This window comes from Pipra filicauda, unplaced genomic scaffold, assembly GCF_003945595.2.
Source record: "Pipra filicauda isolate LSUMZ 115617 unplaced genomic scaffold, ASM394559v2 scaffold19_size4547281_pilon, whole genome shotgun sequence".
NCBI lineage: Eukaryota > Metazoa > Chordata > Aves > Passeriformes > Pipridae > Pipra > Pipra filicauda.
Genome location: NW_024104309.1, coordinates 821,779 through 843,793, shown reverse-complemented (window position 1 = coordinate 843,793; position 22,015 = coordinate 821,779). Strand labels below are relative to the sequence as shown.

General features: G+C 39.6%; 1 protein-coding gene across 2 annotated transcripts; it reads right to left on the bottom strand.

Annotated features, from left to right (window-relative positions):
* Positions 1 to 37: 37 nt before the first annotated feature.
* On the bottom strand, positions 38 to 20,966 carry LOC114002630 (protein zyg-11 homolog B). Of its 2 annotated transcripts, XM_027748693.2 has the most exons (15): positions 20,077 to 20,484; positions 18,607 to 18,728; positions 15,263 to 15,428; positions 12,121 to 12,875; positions 9,412 to 9,552; positions 8,040 to 8,216; positions 7,816 to 7,880; positions 7,109 to 7,208; positions 6,955 to 7,005; positions 6,160 to 6,321; positions 6,006 to 6,053; positions 5,195 to 5,392; positions 5,049 to 5,101; positions 4,335 to 4,432; positions 38 to 2,048 (listed from the first exon to the last, which is right to left on the bottom strand). In XM_027748693.2, the coding sequence occupies exons 2-15, from the start codon at positions 18,637 to 18,639 to the stop codon at positions 1,858 to 1,860; spliced, it is 2,238 nt and encodes a 745-aa protein (XP_027604494.1). In that variant the 5' UTR covers positions 18,640 to 18,728; positions 20,077 to 20,484; the 3' UTR covers positions 38 to 1,857. The 2 variants fall into 2 exon arrangements, with proteins under 2 accessions (XP_027604494.1, XP_027604496.1); XM_027748695.2 differs by lacking the exons at positions 18,607 to 18,728; positions 20,077 to 20,484 and adding an exon at positions 20,852 to 20,966 and having other exon boundaries at positions 1,730 to 2,048.
* Between the last annotated feature and the right edge of the window lie 1,049 nt (positions 20,967 to 22,015).

Sequence of the window (22,015 nt, the reverse complement as noted above, 5' to 3'; positions counted from 1 at the left end):
TTCAGCAAGTTCTCCTATTATTAGGAAAAAACAGTACTGTAAGGAGAGTTGTCATCTTTATTTTAAAATCTTATAGCAATTGATTTATATTTATTCTATTAACACCAATTTTGACAAGTTTTGTGTTCCACTTCATGTAATGGAAACTCTATACAAGTCCTATAGCAGACATCTCAGAAGGGTGGGGGGTAAAAGCTTGTTTTTAATTTTTAAACCACCTTCATAATTCAAAGCTACAGCCAGTTGAATTTCTGTCTGAATTGAGAAAACTGTACATAGCCAGATACACACATGAAATTATAGCCAAATTATACTTTTGTACAAAAAACAATGAGAAAACACTGATTAAATTACTGGATGAGCACCTTTTGAAGTTGCTGAAATACACAATGTTATTAAAGATTAGAGGTGATATTTTTATTTGAAGGATGGGAGCTGGGAGAAGGAAGGAGTTAAAAATAGTAAAATATGGTCATCATGAAGGAGCCATCCCTGCTCATGAGCTACCAAACCTAAGTTTTCTTTTTAAACTCAGTTCCCAAGTATTTACAGAAGTAGCTCTGAATATCAATCAGTGGCCATGGAAATACAGAGACTAAGCAGATAAACAAAAACAATACCTGAAATTAAATTGAATTTGAATGGACATGCAGTTTGCTTCCATCACTTGCATTGTATCAGGCATCTGCTGTGCAATATGTTTCATTGGACACATCATTTGTAACCCATAGGTAACCAAGAAAGGAACAAGTTGTTACAATTAGCATCTTCATGTAAAATTTCACACTCCACAAGACAATGCCATTGACACAGGGTTTACATAGAACACTGGGTGTATTTTACACTCACTGCCATGACTTGGAAATATAATTCACTGCACAATACTGACTGAATATTTACAGAAAACGAGAGCAATCATTAGTCTCTTATAAATAAGGTGACCAAATATCCTGGGCCTCTGATGAGTACATGCAATCCCCTTCATGATGAAGTCAAGTCAGTATTTTGCTCTAATGAGCCTTCTCCTTTCCCTATTCCCAAGTATTCTAAAAACAAAAGGTATCACACACAACTAAAAGTAGTCACACAACAACAAAACTCCCTTCTTGTTATAAAGTTTAAAATCTCAAACTTAGTTCATCCTTTTAGTACTGTTTCATTTTAGTCCTGTTTCTACTGCTTTACTTGAGTGGGTTTCCCCTTTCCCTGAACATGATGTGGTCCCCACCTTGCTAAGAGCAGGGAGGACTCTGGAGAAATGAACTGCAAAAAGGCAGTGTTCCAGCAGTAAGGAAAACAAAAGAACATGGCTTGGAGGCAAAAGGAAAAGGAAGCTGAAGCCCTCATTTGTGTCTAGAAGGGTTATGAGACAATGGACATTTTGGTCGCCTTAGTTACAAGTCTCACTGTAACCTGCATGCACGGACTTGTGGTTTAGTCTGTAGGAGTGTTGGATCTCACAACCACACACAGTTCTATTCAAACACCAAACTGGTGAACAGTGTTATGAAGAGCAATCACAGGGATGGAATAACTTTTTCTCCCAGGAGTCACAAAACAGGATATTCCTTCAAGTCTTGTTTTCAGATGTGCATATTGATCTGTACAAGTCCCATCTCCTGGCAGGCAGCACTAACCCCACCTTATGACCAGCTCAAGCCTGACCCTTGACAAGTCACACACGTGGTTGCCATCAAAGCTGACGTTCAGCAAAGGTTTCCACACATGGTTTTGGGTACCACAGTTACTGGCAAATCACTTTAATGGTGACCAATATATTACAAATTACTCCAACTACACACACATCAGAAGGGATTATTACAGAGACAATACTTTACACTCCTCTACCTGCAGCTTTCAGTTTGGTTTGCTCTGTTGCTGTTTCCTACACGGTGGGGGTCTCCCGTGACGCATAATGTGTTTTTCTAAACTGTCCAGGATGGCAATGGCAATCCTTTGGACATGGGGATCAGTCTGGACGTTTTCCTTGATGTTGTACAAATGCTGTAAACCACCTTCTTCAATTAACATGCTGCAGTATCTGGCAGCTGTAACGAGATTATAGAAAGGGAATTAAAAACAGAATTATCTAGGGTAAAGGTAGCAGATACTGTAAACACTGATTCAAATCCATTTTTGTCTCCAGGCAACATTTAGGACACTCCCTAAAGTGTCCACAGAAGTGCACTGGTACTTAAGCAAGTGACAACACAACAAGAGTTATTTGGACAGAACTCAGATTGTAATGGGGTCTGTTACCAAGCCTGTCTCAACTGACTGGAAAGTGCCCTGTAATGTGCACAGGATTCTCTCTTTCCCCCACCTCCTCTGCAGGCATTTTAAGTGCACACATACAAACTATAAGAAATGGGAATAAGAAATAGTGTAGTGTCTATGAGTATCCAGGTAAAAGTAGTACCTTTGCCAAAAACCTCAGTACAGAACAGTTACCAAAAAATGGTCTCAGATATACCACACCATTTGTACAGGCTTGTGGAATGAATACTAACTAGTTCCTTCAAATACACTTTGCCAAATAGTATTGATGGTGGCCTTTAACTAGCAACAAGTTGCTACAAATGCCTTTCCAGGGTTTCTTCCATTTTCACTGTTGATTTCAAAAAGTTGAAATTGCACCTCCAGCAGCTCTGGTGTCACTGAGAGCAGGGAAGAACTATAAAAAGAGCTGTGTGGTGAATGTAATGTGCAGGCTCCAGGGGTTGTTATGGAAAGGTCAGGATGACTGTAATGCAATCCACAGGCCTCAGCCAGGCCCAACTTCCCCATTCATCTCCATGATGCAACACCAGAGTTAAGTGCTGACGTTCAGCATTTCACTGGGGATCACATTTACTGCAGTGTTACTAATATTTTAGTGAAGTTAGCTCATTGAGGGGAATATGATATAGGCAAACAGCAAAAGGAGAAAAAATAAACAAGAAAAAATTAAAAAAACCACATTAATTCCAGATTACTTCCCAGCCTCATCTCTAAGAGCGGGTCAAAATAAAACGCATCTCCTCTCCAGGAGAAAAAGCCTCCTTGGAGCCAAGCACCAACAGCTGAAGATTTTCCCTCAAAATAAATCTACATATTTCAGAATTAAACACATTTTCCCTCAGAGTAGGTTATTACATTTGCTACCAAACGTTTGGTTTCTCTGCAACTTTGTGCAGAAGCTTCTGGCATCAACTACCATCGGAACTAAACTTCAGGAACTGCCTTGATCTCAAATCAGGAGTATGCCAATACAAACCCCTGTGGCATGTTGAAAGCTCAGAGGTTAGGGCAGCACAAAAGAAATGCTACAAATAAATAGAACAAATAGGACAGTACCAAGTTAACAGGACTAAAGGACAGAGAGAAATGACAGGGTCTTCATCAAAATCTTTTATCTAGAGTCTGACCAGTAAAACAGCTCTGTCAGAACAGTCCTACTTCAACATGAAGAGCCCTCTCAGATTTCTGGGCAGCACCCTAGGAGCAGTAGCTCATTATATATAAAGAGCAGCAAACAGTATTCTGTGTGCAGTTATATATTTTGCCATCTTATTGGTTAGTCCTGAATAGATGCCTTATCACTGCAGAAATAGTGATTTATGCGACAGCGATAAACAAGCCTAGATATATTGCTGTCAAGAAGATTAGAAACTGGCACAGAAAACACTTTTAATACTTTAGAGGAAAGCTGCTTTATATATACACATTCATGTCAAAAATTTAAATCAAAAAACCAACCAAAAAACCCAGCATTAAAAGCCAGGAACGTTTGTCCACTCTTACATTTAGATATGGTTGGGAGATTTATTTCCTTTCCCAACACTTTTATCAAATGCTCTCAAATCATTTTACAAACTAGACATTGGTGTTCCCATTTTGCAGATGGGAAGGAAGGATTAAGGAACTGACCTTTCTGTCCCAGCAAGTTACTGCAAAAGGCGATTAGGGCAGGATTACCCAGCATTTCTGTTCCCACAGTGAGACACTGACACCTGCTATGGTCATTGTTCTTAACTTAAAAGAAATCTGTTGCCCATTACTAATAGTTACATTTCTGAATAAAAACACCTGTGCAAGCAAAAAATGTAGTTAATCTTAATACATCCACATTTTGGAATTAATATTAGGCACCTAACAGTAAAATTCTAGTAAATAAAAAGGATGTAAGGAACTTTTACTACTTTCTTTTTCTGCCCCTTTTAGTCAAGGCCCAAATGTATCTTCTCCAGAGGACTAGGAGCAAATATCTGAGGAATTCTTATTTTTTCCCACTTCATGCTAATGAATATGTTAAGAAAGAAGAATTTGAAGGGTAATATGATCTCAATACATACGATTTTTGCTGCAGACGTGCTGCATGGCCCACACTGCCCATAACTGGACACCAGGTGTCATGAAACAGCCAAGTAGTGGAAAAAACGGATTGAAAGACCTATTAAAACAAAGAGGAGAGAAACAGCTACTTGCTTTGCTATTAGATATCATTACTTCAGAGGTGACATGTTGTCTGCTCATTCAGCTATAGGTTAACTGGGAGAGACACAGATTAAGACACTGGCCTGCTGCATCTAAAACTCTAGTTGAAGGCAGTTATTAGCAAAAATCAGATATAGTGAATATGTTATGTGTTTACCATAAGATCTGGATGCCTCCTGCTCCTTAAAAATAGGAGTAAAAGCAGTGGAAAATGTAAGTATTAGATCTCCAGCAATTATCTAATTGTACTTTTTGGCCTTAAGTTTTTTACCTAGGACAGACAGCGCTGATCTGGTGTGAGCCAAGATAACCTTACTAGTTAATCTTTGTGTCTAAGTTTTTTAGGCCTGCAGCTGAATACCTTTAACAGAAAAGCAGCATATTTTTATTTTACAGGAGTCCTTAACCTTCTTTGGTCACAAAAGGAAAATTAGCCCACTGCATATTTTTAGCCAATAGGTGTTTTTCCACTGGATGAAACCATGTCTGACTGGCAGCTCACTCTGCTTTGGGAACAAGTTTTAAATCTAGTTGAGTTTATTTTCCAAACTCTAGATCAAGACAGTAGTTACCTGTAAGCCACCATCTCACATTCTGGGGTTGGCCAATTCAAAATGGCAGAATGCTGCAAAACACAGAACCGAGAACACTGACTGTTAAATACAAACATTGAAACAAATCTAAGAGAGTATGACAAAATTCACCGTCATTTCTGTACCAGCTGCTCAAGGAGAGATGTCCTCTGGCTGCGACTCAACGTCCAGGCCTGCTCTCCCCGAGATATCAAGTGAGCAATAATCCCTGCTGCAAAGTAGCTGACTTCCACCTCCACACTGTGCAACAATTTACTGATGTGGTCTATAAAGTCCTTCCACATCAATTCAGAATGGAGTTCTTTAACTTCAGCTATGTTGTTCTGGAAGGGGGGAAAAACAAAAAAAAAAGAGAGAATATCAACAGAAAGAATATAGTGTGAGGAGATAAACATAAACTTCAGCTACACTGTGTCAGTAAACACCTGGATGAGATCTTCATACATCCAGGTGATTACCACATGCCAAAATACTACTTTTGCTGTTGAAAATTTTTCCAGCCTAATGCAGGAATACGTCTTAAAACAAACAGGTTTTCTCATAAAATAATCTTAGGCCATTAACATGCAGATTACACTAAATTAAAGGCTGATTTTAACATTCTAAAAAACAATTTCAGGAAACTTCAGCAGTGCACAGTTTTGAATTCCACTGACTATCAATCTACTTTTTGCATTTGGACTCACACGAAGCCTCACTCACTGTACTTTCTTAAAAGCTCCTTTTATTTACTGTAAACATCAAATTTCAATAAAACTTTTGAAGAATGTATAAAACAGTCCAAAAATGTGTCAGTTGTGAATAATACACACTACAAAAAATAAAGAAGAACATAAAAATATAAGAGAATTTTCAAATTAACATAGGGTTAAAAAAAAACCCTTTCAAAATTAATATTTAGAAGTACGTATTTCAGATTTTTCTTTTTTGTCTCACCAGAAGTCCAAGAACTTTCTGTTGGATGGATGATTCAGATGGAAAAGACTGTAGAAAAAAGAGACAAACGACAGGTAATCATTTATGTTATTATTGAAATCATATTAATTAGAACACTGTGTTGTCAATCCACCACCACCACTGCACTCCTCACCTCTAAGACTCTCATGAAAAGTTCTAGCCCTTGATTTTCAATAAAGTGCCGACACGTTGTTGGAGATTCGTCAGTGAGGTTCCAAAGTGCACTCAGTGTGAACTTGAGGGTGGTATCTACAAGATTCTGATTTGTTTTCTGTTTAACTATTTGTAGAAGTTGCTGGAAAAATAAAAATCAAAAAATCCCAGTTATGACTGCGTACTGAAATACATACTGGCTCCTCTGCTTCTGCTGCACCAACCAGGGTAATCCACAGCTGGCATTTACATGCAGAGTAAAGATCTACGTGTTTAGGGTCAAACTATACAAAATAAAACAACTATTAAATTTTCCCCTCTGAACATGTTTGCCTTCTAAAGGAATTCCTTTGTTTTCACAGTAATTACATGTGTAGCACCACTATGGATGACACAAAGCCATCCACGGAACTCTGCACCCCACATAAACATTGACTGCACAAAGCATTTGCTTCAAATATTCTCTCTCTGAGCATATTTCACCTGACACAATGGATTTCAAATCAAGAGAAGTCTTGCTATTTCACTTTGTATTAATTGTGTCAAGTTTTTCCACATTAGTTCCTTTTCATCTCTGCTAATACATCTCCTTGCCACTGGCTCTGCTATCACCTCTAACAAAATCTCTAGGCTTTTCCCTTCTAAAGAACTTTCACAAGAACACAAGTTAGAACTCTAAGAACAGATTATCTCCTTATGTTTACTTTGTATCTCAGGAATACTGGTAGCAGGAATAGCTGGAGAGGATGGGATGTCAGGGAAGTATCTGACTTACCCTAACAATGAAGAGTTCTGCACCAAGTTGAGCTGTTTGCTCTGTTGAAAGCTGTAAACAAACAAAACCATATCAACAATTTTTTAGACTCTAGAAATACTATCCTATCATCTCAAAGCATAAATCCTATCATCTCAAAGCTTAAATTTCATACCTTTGCAGCAAGAATGGAAATTATGGCTACAGCCATCCTTTGCATGTTTTGATCTTCATGATTACACAGCCACTGCATAACAAGTTTGGCTGCTTCAAACCTGGAAGTTAAAAATAGAATTAATTTTCAGAAGTCTTAGTAAAAGAAAGATGTGTATAGACAACAGAAACTGGAAGAAGTATGTCCCATACCAAAAAAAGTAGAAATACAGTCAAATTGCAGGTATTGCATGAGCCTCTGCCAGCTTTGAGCTGTTTGCTTAGCCTCTCTTATTTCTAATTATATATTAAAGTATAGAGGAATTGCTTCCAAAGAAGGAGGAAAAATTTGGCACAATCTTCTGAAACATCAGGTCAACACACTTGAAAGCATCTGGACAAAATATTTAAGTAGAAAAATGACTGCAAAAAGCAATCCCACAGAAATGCCCAGAAAAATCCTGACTTCTGTTACATGCCATCAATGACAGACCTATCCAGCTGGAGTAAAAAATACCTGTATACCAAAGGATTTTTTCAGACCTATATTCAATGGTATATGTTTGGGTCCAGAGGCCTAAAATAACACAGGCCAGGTAAATTCAGCACAATGGAATGATTTAAGCTGACCAAAACTGAGACCAGAAACAAAGCTTCTGAAGGAACAGACAAAGAAAAATATTCTGCAATCCTACATTTAACATAATTTAGCCAACACATAAAACTTGCCTGTTAAATGGAACATCCTGAAGGATTCTGTCACTGCATAGTGAAAGAAGGCAATTCTTCTGCAGCTGAGAAATGAAACAGAATTCCTTCATCAGAAACATACATAATTTCAGAATATTTTCTTACTATGAATCATTAAACATATTTCCATGAGGTCATGAGCCTTTTGTTAAGATCCACGAGACAGAGAATCCCACAGGAAACAAAGGAATTTTGTGTTTTACCTGTTGATGGTTTGGGAAGTGCTCCATGGCCTTCAGGAGCAAGTGAGTGACGTCGGCCAGAAGCCGCACGGGCATTCCCGCTGCCAAGTCCTGCTTGGTCAGGTTAAACACACACGCACTGGCTGCCAACTGCACGGGCAAGTTCAGGGGGTGATTCCTCATCCCAATCACCACCAGCTGAAATACAAGAGTTTTGCCCACCTTAGTTACTTACACACAGATCCCAAGAACAACCTGCTGCTGCTCAAGGCCACAGCACTGACTCCCAGCACCCAATTTTTGCCTCCCTGTCACTTCAGTGAGAAATCCATCTGGTGGGATTTAAATTCTCAGGAGGAACATTTCCTTCTGTTCAGTGATTCAAAGCTGACAACTTCTAGTGCTCCAAGTCCTTTTGCACAGCTTGCAGCAAGCTCTCAAAAGAGAGGCTGCATGGAATGGAAAAAATTCCTAGAAAGATCCAGGGTTTGCTTTATACCCTGGGCTGAAATCACCAAACCCTTTCAGAGGTGAATGAGGTAGGACAGAATCTCTGCAGTGCAATGGTAACAATGTGGTGGCTTGTTTGGTGATGAGCAATTTCAAATCACATCCTCAGCTACTAGGTCAGAACAGATTACTTGCAGCTCCTTCCTGAATTGTTTTTGGCTAGGTATGTTGACTGTGATCCCACCTAGGAATACTTTTCTTGTTGATTATTTATGGACAAAGTCTTTTTGATATTGAGGCCAGCAAGTTCAAGGCCACCTGTTCAACACCAAAGAGGACAGGAAAAACAAAAATCATGTGTCCTACTGATACCTCTTTTTACCACAGCAAAAATTAACCATTTCTGGTGTTCCAGACACAGAAAGCCAATGCCTAGAATGGATTTCTAAGGAAGTTTCTAGGCTCCAAAATAGAGCCCAATATAGAACACCAACGATATTTACTCACTTGCTGTCATACTGGAAGGTGACAGTAGAGAAAACTGTCACTTATTATTACTTATTATTACTGTTTATGAGCATCAGAAGGAGGCACAGTTCTGTCTGGTGAATGAGACTAGACAGACCTTTGATTTGATCCAATTATGTTCTACTGACAGAATTCAGCATATAAAGAAAACTTCATATCATATTAAAAGTTATGTGAAAAAATTAATTTAGATACATTAGTCCAGATCCACTTTACCTAACATAAAATGCTACAGGGCATCTTCTACATCACTATTGTTTAAATAGTTCTTTAATTTTTATCTAACATTACAATTTTAATCTCAACAAACACAACCAAAAATGTAAAAGCCTATAAAATAATTTATACCAAGATTCTGGGGTGAGCTCAGTTTAAGAAACAATGCGGGACAATCATCAAAACTATATTATTTTACCTTTAAAATTTCAGGTTTTGTTTTTTCCATGACGTGTGTCAGGCTGAATAAATGAAAAAGCGCTTCCCTCACAAAGAAGGCCCGTTCACTGTAACGCTTCAGTGCTTCAGAAATCTGAGTTTCATTTGCTTCTCCTGACACCTGTGAGCACAGAAATAATCTTTAGTTCAAGATGCCATCATTTCACTTTAAAAACTTTGTTGGCAAGAAGTGCAAAGATGCAGTTTCAAAGGCAATGATATTTTGGATTGCTTTAACTTTGGAAAATTCAGAACTATACAATCTGCAAACTTTCTCCATAAAGAAGTCACGTTGTAAGCCAAAATTAGGCCTCAGTCATGTCTTTAAAGCAGAACTGTATGAAACCATTAAGTAAAAGCAGCACTTCACACCTACCAAAAGCTGTGTATGATGCCCCAAATGCCTACAAGCACTGTTTGTAACTGAATGCTCTGTCACAGCAGCTGATAAACTGATGGTGTTTTAGCTGTAATTTTTTCGCCCTGGTTCTAGTTCCAGCAAAAATAAAAAAAAAAAAAAAAAATCCATTCTTTATCTGCATCAAGTTTCTTATAAACTGTATCTGCAGCAAAGGCTTTCCAGCACCATAGTAGAGAATTAACTCATGCTCCCTGCAAAAGAAGTAATTCTTAAAACCAGACTTGAAATACATGTGAAAACCAAACAACAAACTAAGTTGGGCAAAGACTGCATTAGAAGCTGAGCTGTTGACTAACATGAGCTTTAAGTTCAGAATATTAAATCAGCAACTGGCTGCAATTTTTTTCACTGCCCAGTCTGCTATATTCTCTATTTAACTATATTTTATCTATTTATAACTGTAAGTTGTATAACTGTGGATGGTTTGTTCCTCAGTCCTACTATTTAATGAATCTTTGCTGCAATCACTGTTTTTTAAAATTCCTAGGGCAGCATGCAGAACTTGTTTTCCTTAACACATCACACACAGGAAAGCAAATGTTCATAGATTAAAGTGTCACATTCTGTACATCCTGTATTGAATAGAGACATATTTTTTTAAACTTGTGAGATCAGAAATATATTACAGCCTAGAGAGAACTGAAAACATCTTGGATTTTGTTTTATATTCTCTGCTGATTAGAACAGGGCAATCATATTTACTGACATGTTCTGCAGCCAATTATACCCTACATGAAGTATTTCCATTTGGCTTCATGTTTTAACTATAATATCTGCCTGGTGTTCATAATCAAATTTCACTGGACTGCTGTAAAGGCAGTAATATTTTACCTCTGCTGTTTCCATGAGTGCTGTGTCCTGTTTATTCCTTTAGCAGTATCTAGACTAAGCAGTTGAATATTTCAGTAGAGTTACTAATGAATTTAGGTCACCAAAAAAAAAAAAAAAAGGAAAAAAGGAAATAAAAACAATCACAGCCTACAGTCTCTTCTTGACAACTATGTCTTAAAAAAAGAAAAATAAAATGCAAACTGCTTTTTGTTAACTACACTGCCACAAGTCCATTGGGATTTTCACATTACTAGAACCTTCTCCTTTCCTGTGTTTTCACAGCACAGACAATTCTCTGAAGCATGTATTTTAAACAGGAGGATTACACTGAATTATTTTATAACAAACATGAGGTATAACCCCCTGATGCTGTACCTCATCACACCAAAGGGGAACTTGCTTTCTCTGACCAGTCATTTCAACGTTCACACGCTTTGCTCTCACTGTGACAACTAAGTACTCAAGTGACCCAACCAGTAACAAATTTCAAAAGTTTCAGGGGAAAAAAAATTAAATTGTGTAGCTGTTGTTCCACTTGCCTATAACAAGAGCATTCTGAATTTTAAAACCGAAGTGCAAAACACAGCTTGCAGAGGAGACAGACTAAACTATGGACACATTATGCACTCTTCCTCATTCCCTCTGCAGTTTCCATCCTCATGGCACAGCAGCAAACAAAACTCAGAGTTAAAGATGATATACCACTGACTTGCCTAAAACATCTCTTTCTTTCTTCATTAATTCTGACCCCTTCATAGTAGGGACAGGACAGGCTCATTCTCCAATAAGTGCATCCATATTCTACAGAACAGGGAATGATGTCTTGTTGCCTGGCACTAAAAGATAAATAAATGCACTTCAGCAAACACTGTCTCACCCTAAGGGACTAAGGAATTTAGGATTTGTTCAAGAAGAGGAAGTTGTTCATCCTTAGTAATTGCTTCTTACATGTTCATCACCAAAAGACCTTTCAAGGTGGGTAGAAATATTGTAACAGGAAATAGTGGTGGTGGTCAGAGCAGAGTTATTCAGTTTTATTGTATCTGCTGTGTTAATCATGAACTGCTCAAAGCTTATGCAAATTGTACCTCCACCTCTTACACACTCTGAGTTATAAGAGACACTGTGCTGGAATCCAGAGAATATTATTCCACTAAATGACTTCAGACTAGACAAAGTTCAGCTCTCTTAGGTATGTTAAATCAGGATCACTGAAAAGAAAACAGGTACTTCTTCCAATAATAGTATTACGCAAATTTAGCAGTTTGTGTCAGAATTAAGTAGGAATTTGACATAAAGTCAGTAATTACAATTAACAGTTAAAAAAGTGAACCTACAGTCTCCTCCTGAAACACCCACCTACATTTGTTACACATGATTAGTTCTCTTTTTCCTGTACATCACAATTTTTCAGTGAAATTAATCCCCCCACTTAACCTTTAGGTTCCCTTCTCCTGTCAGGAATTCCGAGTAGCCGGCGTCGGTGGCAAGCAGTCCCACAAACTGCATGGTGGGTCTCTGCTGGATGAACGCTTCCACAGCTTTGTCTGTCACGTGCTTTCTGCCAGAAATGTCCAATGACACAAGGTTAGGCAGGATATCCTTCTGTTCCAGCAAACGAAGGGCTATGTCCGATGTGAACTGTTTGTCATCGGAGATATCGAGGTGGTTCAGGTATTTCAGTTCTCTAATAACGTCCAGGATCTGGGTCGTGGTCATTTTCAAGCATTTCAGGTGGTGCATGGTCAAAGACTTGAGCCGGTCCTTGCAGGTGAGGAGTGCTGTGATGTCAGTGACGGAGGTGTTGGATATATCCAGGCTTTCCAGCCTCGGGAGCGACGCGACATCTGCCAAGTCCTCGTTGTAGAACAGCACGTTGGTGATGCTCAACGCGCGCAGCCCGGAGAGCTGGCTGAAACACCTCTCGTACGGGTCTTCCAGGGAAAGAGTCAGTGAGTTCAGCACAAGGCATTGCAGGTTCTGCTGGATCCATTTGTTGCTGCCCAGTCCACTTATAATGTCTGTGATTGTTATGTCTGCGTTCACCCCCGTGGCATCCAGTTCCACCAGCTTGTGATGGCAGAACGCTTTCCGGAAGGCCACGGCCGAGATTTTGGCTTTCCGGATACAAGCCCGTTTCAAACGCATCTGGTTCCCTCGGAAGATCCCCACAGTCCCATCATTCAGAAGCCCTGTTGGAAAACAGCATCAGTGTTTGGCTCCAGTGTCACAGAACACCACTGTTATTTTAAGAAGTCAAAGGGTTAGCAAAGAAAATTAGTTACGAGGGAGTTTATCTTGGATCGTTACGCTACCGATCCCAAAAATCTTGTATTTGAGATTCCATTTTTAAGATTATCACCTCACTTTTGGAAAATTCCAGGTTTAAGAATAGGATAGATATATGAAGGAGTAGTATGTACACATTACCTGTTTGGTTTAGAACATGGAACATGCAATAAATAAAACATGGATATGATTCAAAAAAAATCCCACTGCTGCCTGCATCTTTTGGATTTTCTCCTTGAACTTGTTAGAAGTTGTGCTAAAAACAGAATTTCAAAATTTCTGAGTATAATTCTTCCCTGGCCATAGGTCTATTAACCTCAAGATTTCACCACCTATCAATGACCTGATCTCATCTTGCTTTAACTGAATAATTTAGCATTTGACTGAACTCATAAGTAGGATCAATACACTAAATTAAGCTAATCAAGTTCTATACATCCCTCAGGAAGAAGGTAGGAGTGTTGCTCAGAAACGAGCTGAATGTGAGAAAGAAACCTAAGAAGTGATTCAAAGAGGAGAAAGAGGAGGGCAAAGAAAGGGTGAGAAGGAGACAGAGATGTAAAAAGGAAGATGCAACAATCCTTTTTTGAAATCATTATCTTTTTACTCTGTAGAAAGGAGAATGCATAAGGAGCCTTTTCTTGCAACATGCAGACAACATCCTAACTGAAACAATACATTGAGTTCCCTGCATGGAACTACCCAAAATGCACTGAATATACCATGGTATCTTATCAACAGCAGGTTTACTGCTTTATAAAAAGCCACTAGAAGAGTACAGTTGCACAACCCTGCACACAAAAGGAGTAGGAAGAACATGTCCTTCTGGTTTCACTCTACAGGGTTATAAATGTCAGCACTCCTGGTCTTTAACCTCCTATCTTCACACATATTTCACACGGAAAGCAAAATAAAAATGCATTATATATGAAAAATAACATAATTGCCACTACAGTCTGGATTTAAGTCATGAGCTAGTAATTGCCTCTGTGAAAAGTCAAATTAATGTTAAGATTTGCAGACCTTTCTAAAAAGCAAACTGTTTGGGCATTTCTGACGTAGTAGTCAGGGCATTCCTCTTTTGCTGGCAAAGCAAAAACATGGGGTGAAATAACAGGTACCAAGCAGAAAAAGTAAAAGCAATAAATATAATAATAGTTTGGTTCAAGCATCACCAAATTACTTCTCCATTTCTGCTCATCTTTTCATCTAAGGATTGAGGCTCTCTCACTGGCCCTCCTCAGCCTTGACCTGTTCATTCTGCCATGCACGTTTTTCCATCCTGCCCTCTGTGTGTTTGTGACATTTTGGTATCTGGAACTGTCTTCCTCACTGGTAATAAGTTTCTGGTAATTCAGTTTTCTTGAATCTGATTTCTTGGGACTACTCTAAAGAATTACTTATCAGAAAGCAAAGCATATTAAAGATTAATTTTTTTTTGAGCTTGTCTTTTTTTAGGACCATTCCTTCTGTTATTTCTGACCAGAACACCAGTATATGCACAGTAAGACCCAATCAAATCTGCATCTATAGGATAGGGCACTTGATGTGTGTACAGGAATTTTTGTAGTGTCATGTCTCATCTTTTACCAAAAGTCTCCAGGATCTCCAGGAATGGGTCCTCCTGCCTCTTCTCTAGTGTAATCTACACATTCAATTTTTCATAGTAAGAAGCTTTATTGGTACAAATTTTCCTTTACCATGCCTAAAGTAAGCGAACAAGGGCAGCTCTCTCCTGAGAGGTGTGCTGACAGGGAACATGACAGGCCAGTACACCACGTGTTAGAACACCACAAGGTGCTTATACCACTCTTGACACTGTCTGCTTTTGAGCAAACAATTCCACTTCAATAAAAGTGACCAAAGAGATGAGAAACTATTTTTAAAAATCACAAGGTTATTTTCTAGTTTAATCGTAAGGGCACACAGCAGAGAAAATTGCATTGCTCTGTGAGAGATACTGGAATAATTGAGTGTTGTGAGAAGTAGTAGAATCAAATATTTGTTTTTTTTTCTGAAGTGACTAAAGAAGATTAAAGAATGTTCAATTAAAGGAACATTAAAATCATAAAGGCAAGACAAAGGACCTATTTAGAACTATCTACACGGCAACGCAGAATTCTGCTGAAACTGTGGAAAACCAAAAAATAACAAAAATTCTCTATTAAGAGATTAATGAACACAGTTTAAACAGCTGCAACAGCAGATTCTACTAGAAAATACACCAGAACTGCAGTGTCACATTCCAGTAGAATATTTTCACTGCTGCCCCACAAATAACTGTTTTTACCATGAAATGCCATCGTCTGCAGCAGTCGATCAGCCACTTCTTGAGGAAACATCCCTGGCTCCTGCAAGCACAGTGTCCCATCTTGCCTTTCTGTGCAGAACTTCTCTAGGTTGGCAGTCAGGAAATTCAAACAGATATCAAGTAAAGAATAAGGAGAAGCTTCCTCCTGTCATACACAAAACACAATGAAACAAAGGAGATTTAGTCAAATCATTCTGTCTTGTCTATGAATCTCCCATTACTCTACAGTGTTCTTTTTCGTGTCTGGTAAATATTACAAAAGGAGATGTGTCCAATAGAGCCAGGCAAAGGCAGGTCACACAATAAACAACTGGCCCAACTGCTGGGAGCCTCCTTCTCCAGTCATCCCAGAACCACATCCAGTCAGGTCTGCTGAGCTTGAACCCTGCCTGTGTTCCCACAGGAAGAAAAGTAATTGCTGAAAAATAATTCTAATTTATTAAGTCTACTGGAAATTGATCATTCGAGACAGACTAAAAGAAGATTTTAAAATCAAATTTTACTTCTGGATTTAAGTTATTTCCTTTAATCTCTCATTTAAGTCAACCCATATTAGAAGTCTACTACCAACCTACATTAGAAATGCAGATAAATTTCATATATTGCAGATAAATTTCCTATATATAAGAGCCATTTTTCATACTGAAAAGGGCAGCTAGAGCTTCAGATCAAAAAAGGAAACTCAAAAAGAACCGGTTTAATTCCAAATTTTGCGCAGCAATAAAGTAATATCTATTACAGTAGTTCTGTTCCTCCTTTTCACACTGTGCCTGGAAATCACCTCTAGCAAAACCCTGGGTACAAAGGACAAGGCAGAATATAAACCTGACCTTCTCCTTCAGAGTTTGAGGTTGTACACTGATACATGAAAGTCTCAAAAGGTTCTTCTATTCCATGTCTAATAATAACCCACTGTTTTCAGGCACACAGATAATCAACATAAAGAGTGACTTGCAGCACTGTGAATCATCCCCAGCACCACACAAAAGGAGGCCGAGTGACTGGTACATACTCCCCCAGACAATATTGAAAATAACAGCATCAACCGGTGCCAGATCTCATCTGCAGCAAAAACTGGAGCTTCCCTTTTATACTGAAAGTTCTGGATAATGTCACCTTTCTTTCCCAGCTCATTTAACTTCTCTTGCTTCATTTGCCTAATATGCTCATCACAGAGGTACAGAAATATATAAAAGGTTACCTAGAAGAAATATAAGTAAGTTTACAGAGATAAGGTGCACATATTTGAAGACTGGGAGGTACCACATTAGAGCAAAGATGGAATGGAACTTATCTTTAATGAATCATTTATTGACAACAATGAGAGACTGCAATTTAATAGCTCCTGAAGACTTAAGTACAGGCTTGGGAACTAATTATTCAAATGTAAGCTCTTTCTGCAGCTTTTGACATTCAACTTCCAACTCCTTTGTCTCAATTTTGCTAGGTATTTAAATTTTTTTAAGATAATTATTACATTTTTTTGTTACAGAAACAGGAGTTCCTTTGTGATGCAGCTTGCTCACATTACCAGAAAACAGCACTTCTGGCTGCCTCCAATCCTAAGTTGGTAAGGAAAGGAAGGACAAAATTTGGAACTGTGAATGCCTTCTGTTTCTTTGTAATGTGCAACAACACCTGAGATACTTCTAAAGAGAAAAAAAACAACTGGTTATTTTAAAAGTACATTTTTAAAGGAAATGGGAAAATTTTCTTCTTAACTTGAAATCCATACATACACCCAGGATTGGTATGACAGCTGACGATTCAAACCAAAATCAGAACCCTTACTCAGAGGTACATGAAAATCATTCCCACTAAAGCAAAGACATCCTCGTCTCCCATCAGCTCTTGTATTTCTACTTGGATGCTCAGATGTGACAAACCCAGAATCCTGGCTCTCCTCATTCCTTCTGGCACCGTTCCACCGTTTCTGCCAGAAAAGCTGAAACACTTTTATCTATCAGTGAGCAAACTCCAAAGAGAATTTTTAGCCCTGCAGATAGGCCACTAGCAGATGACTCAGAAAACTATTTTTTTCAACCAGTACCTCTAAGTGGCCAATCTGTCATTTAAAAATAATGTTTGGATTTTTATATAATCACTTTAGAAGTTCATACAGGGCATCTCCAGACAATAAAGGAACAAACCCCAGAAGGAGGGATCAATTACCCTTGCAAACAACATAGTACCATTTTTATTAACTCCACTTGTCCCAGTTGTAGGAGTCATTTGTAATGTTTCTTCAAAGTGCTGCCCAAAGGTTGAAGAAACAACCCCAGCAAAGGCTCATGAGGTAACCTGGGCAGAGGTACAATGTTTTTATCTGTATCTAATAAAGTACTTTGACAAGCACCATAAAAACAATTTCCTAGACTGTTTGCTACTGCAATTGCAGCTTGAACTCAGCCTGTAAACATTTTATGTGAGCTGGTGGCTCAGCTTCTCTTTACCTAAAGAGAATATTGCCCAGTTAAAGTTGTATTTAGGCTCTCAGAAGGTCAGAATTTAAGTGGTTCCTTCCTTTAGCTGTGCTTTTTAATGTCAGCTTGAAAAGAAACCTGCCATTTGTTTTTAGCTCACTTCACATTCTGGTTCTAATACTCTAATGAGAGACCATAAATGTGTGTCAACCATAGCATAGCATTTAAATTTAATATTTTTTTAAATTTAATAAAGAATCCAGCGGTATTTGAGTAGACCTTTCATTATGCTATTTTACTTTTTCATAGCCCTCTTAATTTTCTGATTCTTTCATTAAAACTCACAGTTTCTTTCATCCTATGATATTAATTAAGTAGGTAGGAAACAAATATAAAATTAAATTCCACAAAACACAAAATTATGCAAGCCTGGGTGCCTTCATTAGCTAAAACATATATTACACTGTAGGAGTAATGTGACACATCTAAATCCAGCTATCTTATGGAATAGCACAAAAAGGAGAACAACTGCATTTAAATGGGCTTTTTAAGGCTTATTAAAATTATTTAAAAAAAACCCCAAAAAACATTTTAAGTGCTTAATATAACCAAGACAAACCAAGTGTCCAGGGGGACAGTAAACTGCCTGGCTACTGGCCTTCGACAGTAATCCAATCCTGGGGAACTGAAATGCAAAACCCACTTCAACGTGATGTTACCAGCTCAGCTTTGAGCTCACACCAGGGCAGCTGGAAAGGTTTTCACAAAGAACATTATCCTCCAACACTTTCTCCTCAAAACCCCTTGAATCGACTTTAAATACCACTAAAATATATTCAACATATATTTCAAAATGCAGTTAAAGAGGAAAAAAGAGCTTGAGGGGACATATTAGAGTACCTGGAATAAGTTAGAGAATCTTAAGCCCAACATTATGCCTAGATTAACTGGCTGAGTGTGTCAAAACAAAATCCTGTTCCTTTGGGGAAGCACCACCAAGCAAGCACCTGCTTATACAGTACCTAAAAAAAATAAGAAACAGGTTTAACTGATGTTTTCTGTCAGTAATTACAATCTAACTTTTCAAAAAAAGTATATTCCGCTGTTGCGTGGGCCTTTGTGTTGTGATCCTTCCGACTCCAGCCTGAAAGATGCAGTTCCTAATGGCTCTGTGTGCCAGACTCATTACAAACCAAAGGGGTTTTTCTTTTCATAAGTAGTTTTTTGGTTTGGTTGGTTCTTTTTCCCCCTCAGCAAACCAGCATATAACACTGGAAGAGAAACAGCAAATGCAGCTCTAGCAGTACCATGTCTATGATGCGCTCCCTGATTTTTATACCCAACTCAGTATGGCAAACCTCAAATGTGTAAGGTCTCTGTTATGTTTGTGGCAGTTCCTTCTCTCAAAATATTAGCAGGGAAATAAGAGATAATTTAGAGCCTCAGCCTTTGGTGTTGGAGGTACCATGTTTCTCTTTTCCACCTCTCCACAGTCCCAAAATTTTACTTACTTTCTTAAAATGAGCATTCTTAAAATGATTAAGAAATAGCAACTCAGGCAACAGCCATCAAAGTTCTTCTGAGTGCTAATAAAGGAAAGGCAGTGAAAAATAAACAGTTCCGTGATTTATGTTACTAAGAAAGCTTTATGATTATCCTATTTAAATTGAATTAAATGAAATAAAACAGATGCAGGCAATTTGTTAACCAGACTCAAGGAAGGATTATGCTCAAAACTCAAATTTAACATAAACAATTCTGGTACAACAAGTGCAATTGAAGTTGCTAGCGATATAAAGTCAGCAGAGACCACGAGAGGTCTAAAATTAAATACTGCCACATCAGAACGACATAATAAGGCCATGTATTTCAAGATTAGTATGAAGAACTTCAAATACAAGCTCAGTTAGAAATGACTGGAGAGAAGAACCTGAGTGGTTTGCTGAAGCACAAGAAAACAACACGAAGCAGCCAAAGAAGGTGTCAGGAGAAGCCTCAAAAAAAATAGGGAAGGATTAGATCATTTTCAAGACACTTGAGTATCTCACGGGGCTATCTGGGTTAAGTGATACCTGAATCATTCGAGTTTAAACATAACAGCTCCTAGAATGCTCTGGAGGGAAAAAAGCATGTTGGGAATAGGAAATAAACCCAGCTTTCCTTAGCCTAGCAGATCAAAAGGTGAGAGATACGAATGCTGCCTATAAATACACCACAGTGAATACAAACTATAAGAGGGGGAAAAGTCATTAAGGAGAAGCACAGTGCCAGCACAGCAACAAAGGTGCATTAAAACAGTCAGTACATAGTTAAACAGTTAAGTTCTGCCCTAGTTCACTGATTAGAACAGCAGGCACAAAAAGTACCTACTTTAAAAATAACGATAAATAAATTTATTAGGGGATTGCCTGAAATTAGGCTTTTAACGACAAAGGATGAGACCAGATCGCCCAGGAAGGTCCTGCTAGTCCTTTAGAAGTAAATATGCACACTCATGTCTGGAGCAGAGAAGCAATTCGAACAGCTCCCATATGTTCTGCTCCGGCCTGTCTGGAGCAGGGAAAGGCTGTTCCTTTGGCAGCTCCGAGCTGGAAGAGCCCAGCAAGGCCCACGTTTCCTCCTGTCTGGACAAAGCAATTCCCGAGGTGCTGTCGGAGGGCTGGAGGAGGCACAGAGGCCGGGCCGGGCAGTGGTGCCCGCACGCCGAGGGGCCCTGCCCGCGCTCCGCCGTGAGGGGCGGTCAGGGCGGCGAGCCCGGCCCGGCCATCCCCGCGCTCACGGCGCCGCGGGGACACCGGGGCGCACCGGGCAGGGTTCGGACCTCCCTCCCGTCCGCCGGGTCCGACCGCCCTTTTACATAACGGGTGGCGGCGCCGCGGTTACACAACGGCGGGGCTGCCCCGGCCCGGCTCGCGGTGCCGGCGTGAGGGACGGCAAGGGGTCCCCCAGGCTCACCTCAGCCCCTCAGCGCCGCCGCCATGGCAGCCCCTTCCCCCCGGGTCACCTCTGCTCCCTCCGCCGGGTCCGGCACCCCGAGGCTGCGGACGAGCAGCCTCCCCACCTCTTTTCCTCTTTCCCTACCTCCTTGCCTTCCTCCCTCCTTCCCTCCCTGCCCGCCACCGCCAGCCCCTCATCGCCCCCTCACCATCGCGGCGCTGGGTGCCGCCGGCGAGCGCCCAGCCAGCCGGTCCCGACGCTGGGCTCCTGCTCTTTCCTTTTTTTTTTTTTCTTCTCTCCTCCCTCCCCTCCCCGGTGTTTATCTCCCCGACCTGGAAGTGAATGTGCCTGAGCCGGCCGGGACGCGACGCCAAGCCCGCCTCCCTTAAAGGGGCTGCGCCGGCACAGCTTTGTGGGGTGCCGGGAGAGCGGAGCTTCTCCAGGGCTCAAAGTGTGAGGAGAAGGGGCCATTGCTCAGCAAAACCCATCGGCCTCGCTGGTTACTTGTGTGCGGGGAACCTTCCTGCCGCCTGGTTGCTCTGGGTTTGGAGCCAGGATTCGGGAACACCGAGGCACCAGGAGTGCCCGGGCTGGAGCAGGTGAGCTGCAGCTCCCTGTGTCTGGACCTCTCACAGCCATGAACCGGTGTCACTTCTTGCTTCGTGCTCACAAGCCTCTGAAATTTGTTTCCTGAACGAACTAGTTTATTCTGGTAATATGAATAGTAGCCTGCACCACTACAGTCGCTTTTGCCATTTACTTTGGAGAGGAGCTTTGCCATAAGGAATAAACTATTACAAATAAAGTAATTTCAGGATTCAGATATAGTAGTAGTGAGGAAAACCTGTCTCCCAACTAATACGTACTACAATGTATTGCTTGTAAAGGGAATAGAGTTATTTTTTGTTTCAGAATACAAAGTAAAGAGTAATACAAGTACCCCGACCAAATAAAATGAATTTATAGAGTTTACTCTTGAAGAAATGCTGATTCTACATACAGAAGCTTTGGATAACTGTTGTTTGTAAACCAGCAAGGCACATAAATACATATTAAGGTATAATTGCTACAATAACTTACATTTCTGCCATTACAAGCTGACAAAATATTCTACAAATACTATGAAGCACAGTTTTGCCTGTTTAAGGACTACATAACAAGGGTCAGTTATAGTCCCAATTCTTTAGATTAGGGTGCTGATGTAGAGAAAATAAATTATGTACTCTGGATCTGACAAGAACAGAATTAAGAGTCTTCATGTTCTGAATTTAACTTAAAAATCTAATCTCCTTAGAAGAAATAATTTATATTATTATGAACACAGAAATTAGCTTAGATTAGGAAGGAGCTGGTCTTATTATTCTTGGTCCAT

Excerpts from the sequence above, each read along its gene's own strand:
- LOC114002630 (XM_027748693.2), bottom strand. The coding sequence starts at position 18,639 with ATGTTGGGCTTAAGATTCTCTAACTTATTCCAG. Across the intron at positions 6,322-6,954 it reads CAGAACTCTTCATTGTTAGG|CAACTTCTACAAATAGTTAA; the intron begins GTAAGTCAGATA and ends TTATTTTTCCAG. Across the intron at positions 5,102-5,194 it reads CATCTCTCCTTGAGCAGCTG|CATTCTGCCATTTTGAATTG; the intron begins GTACAGAAATGA and ends TGTGTTTTGCAG.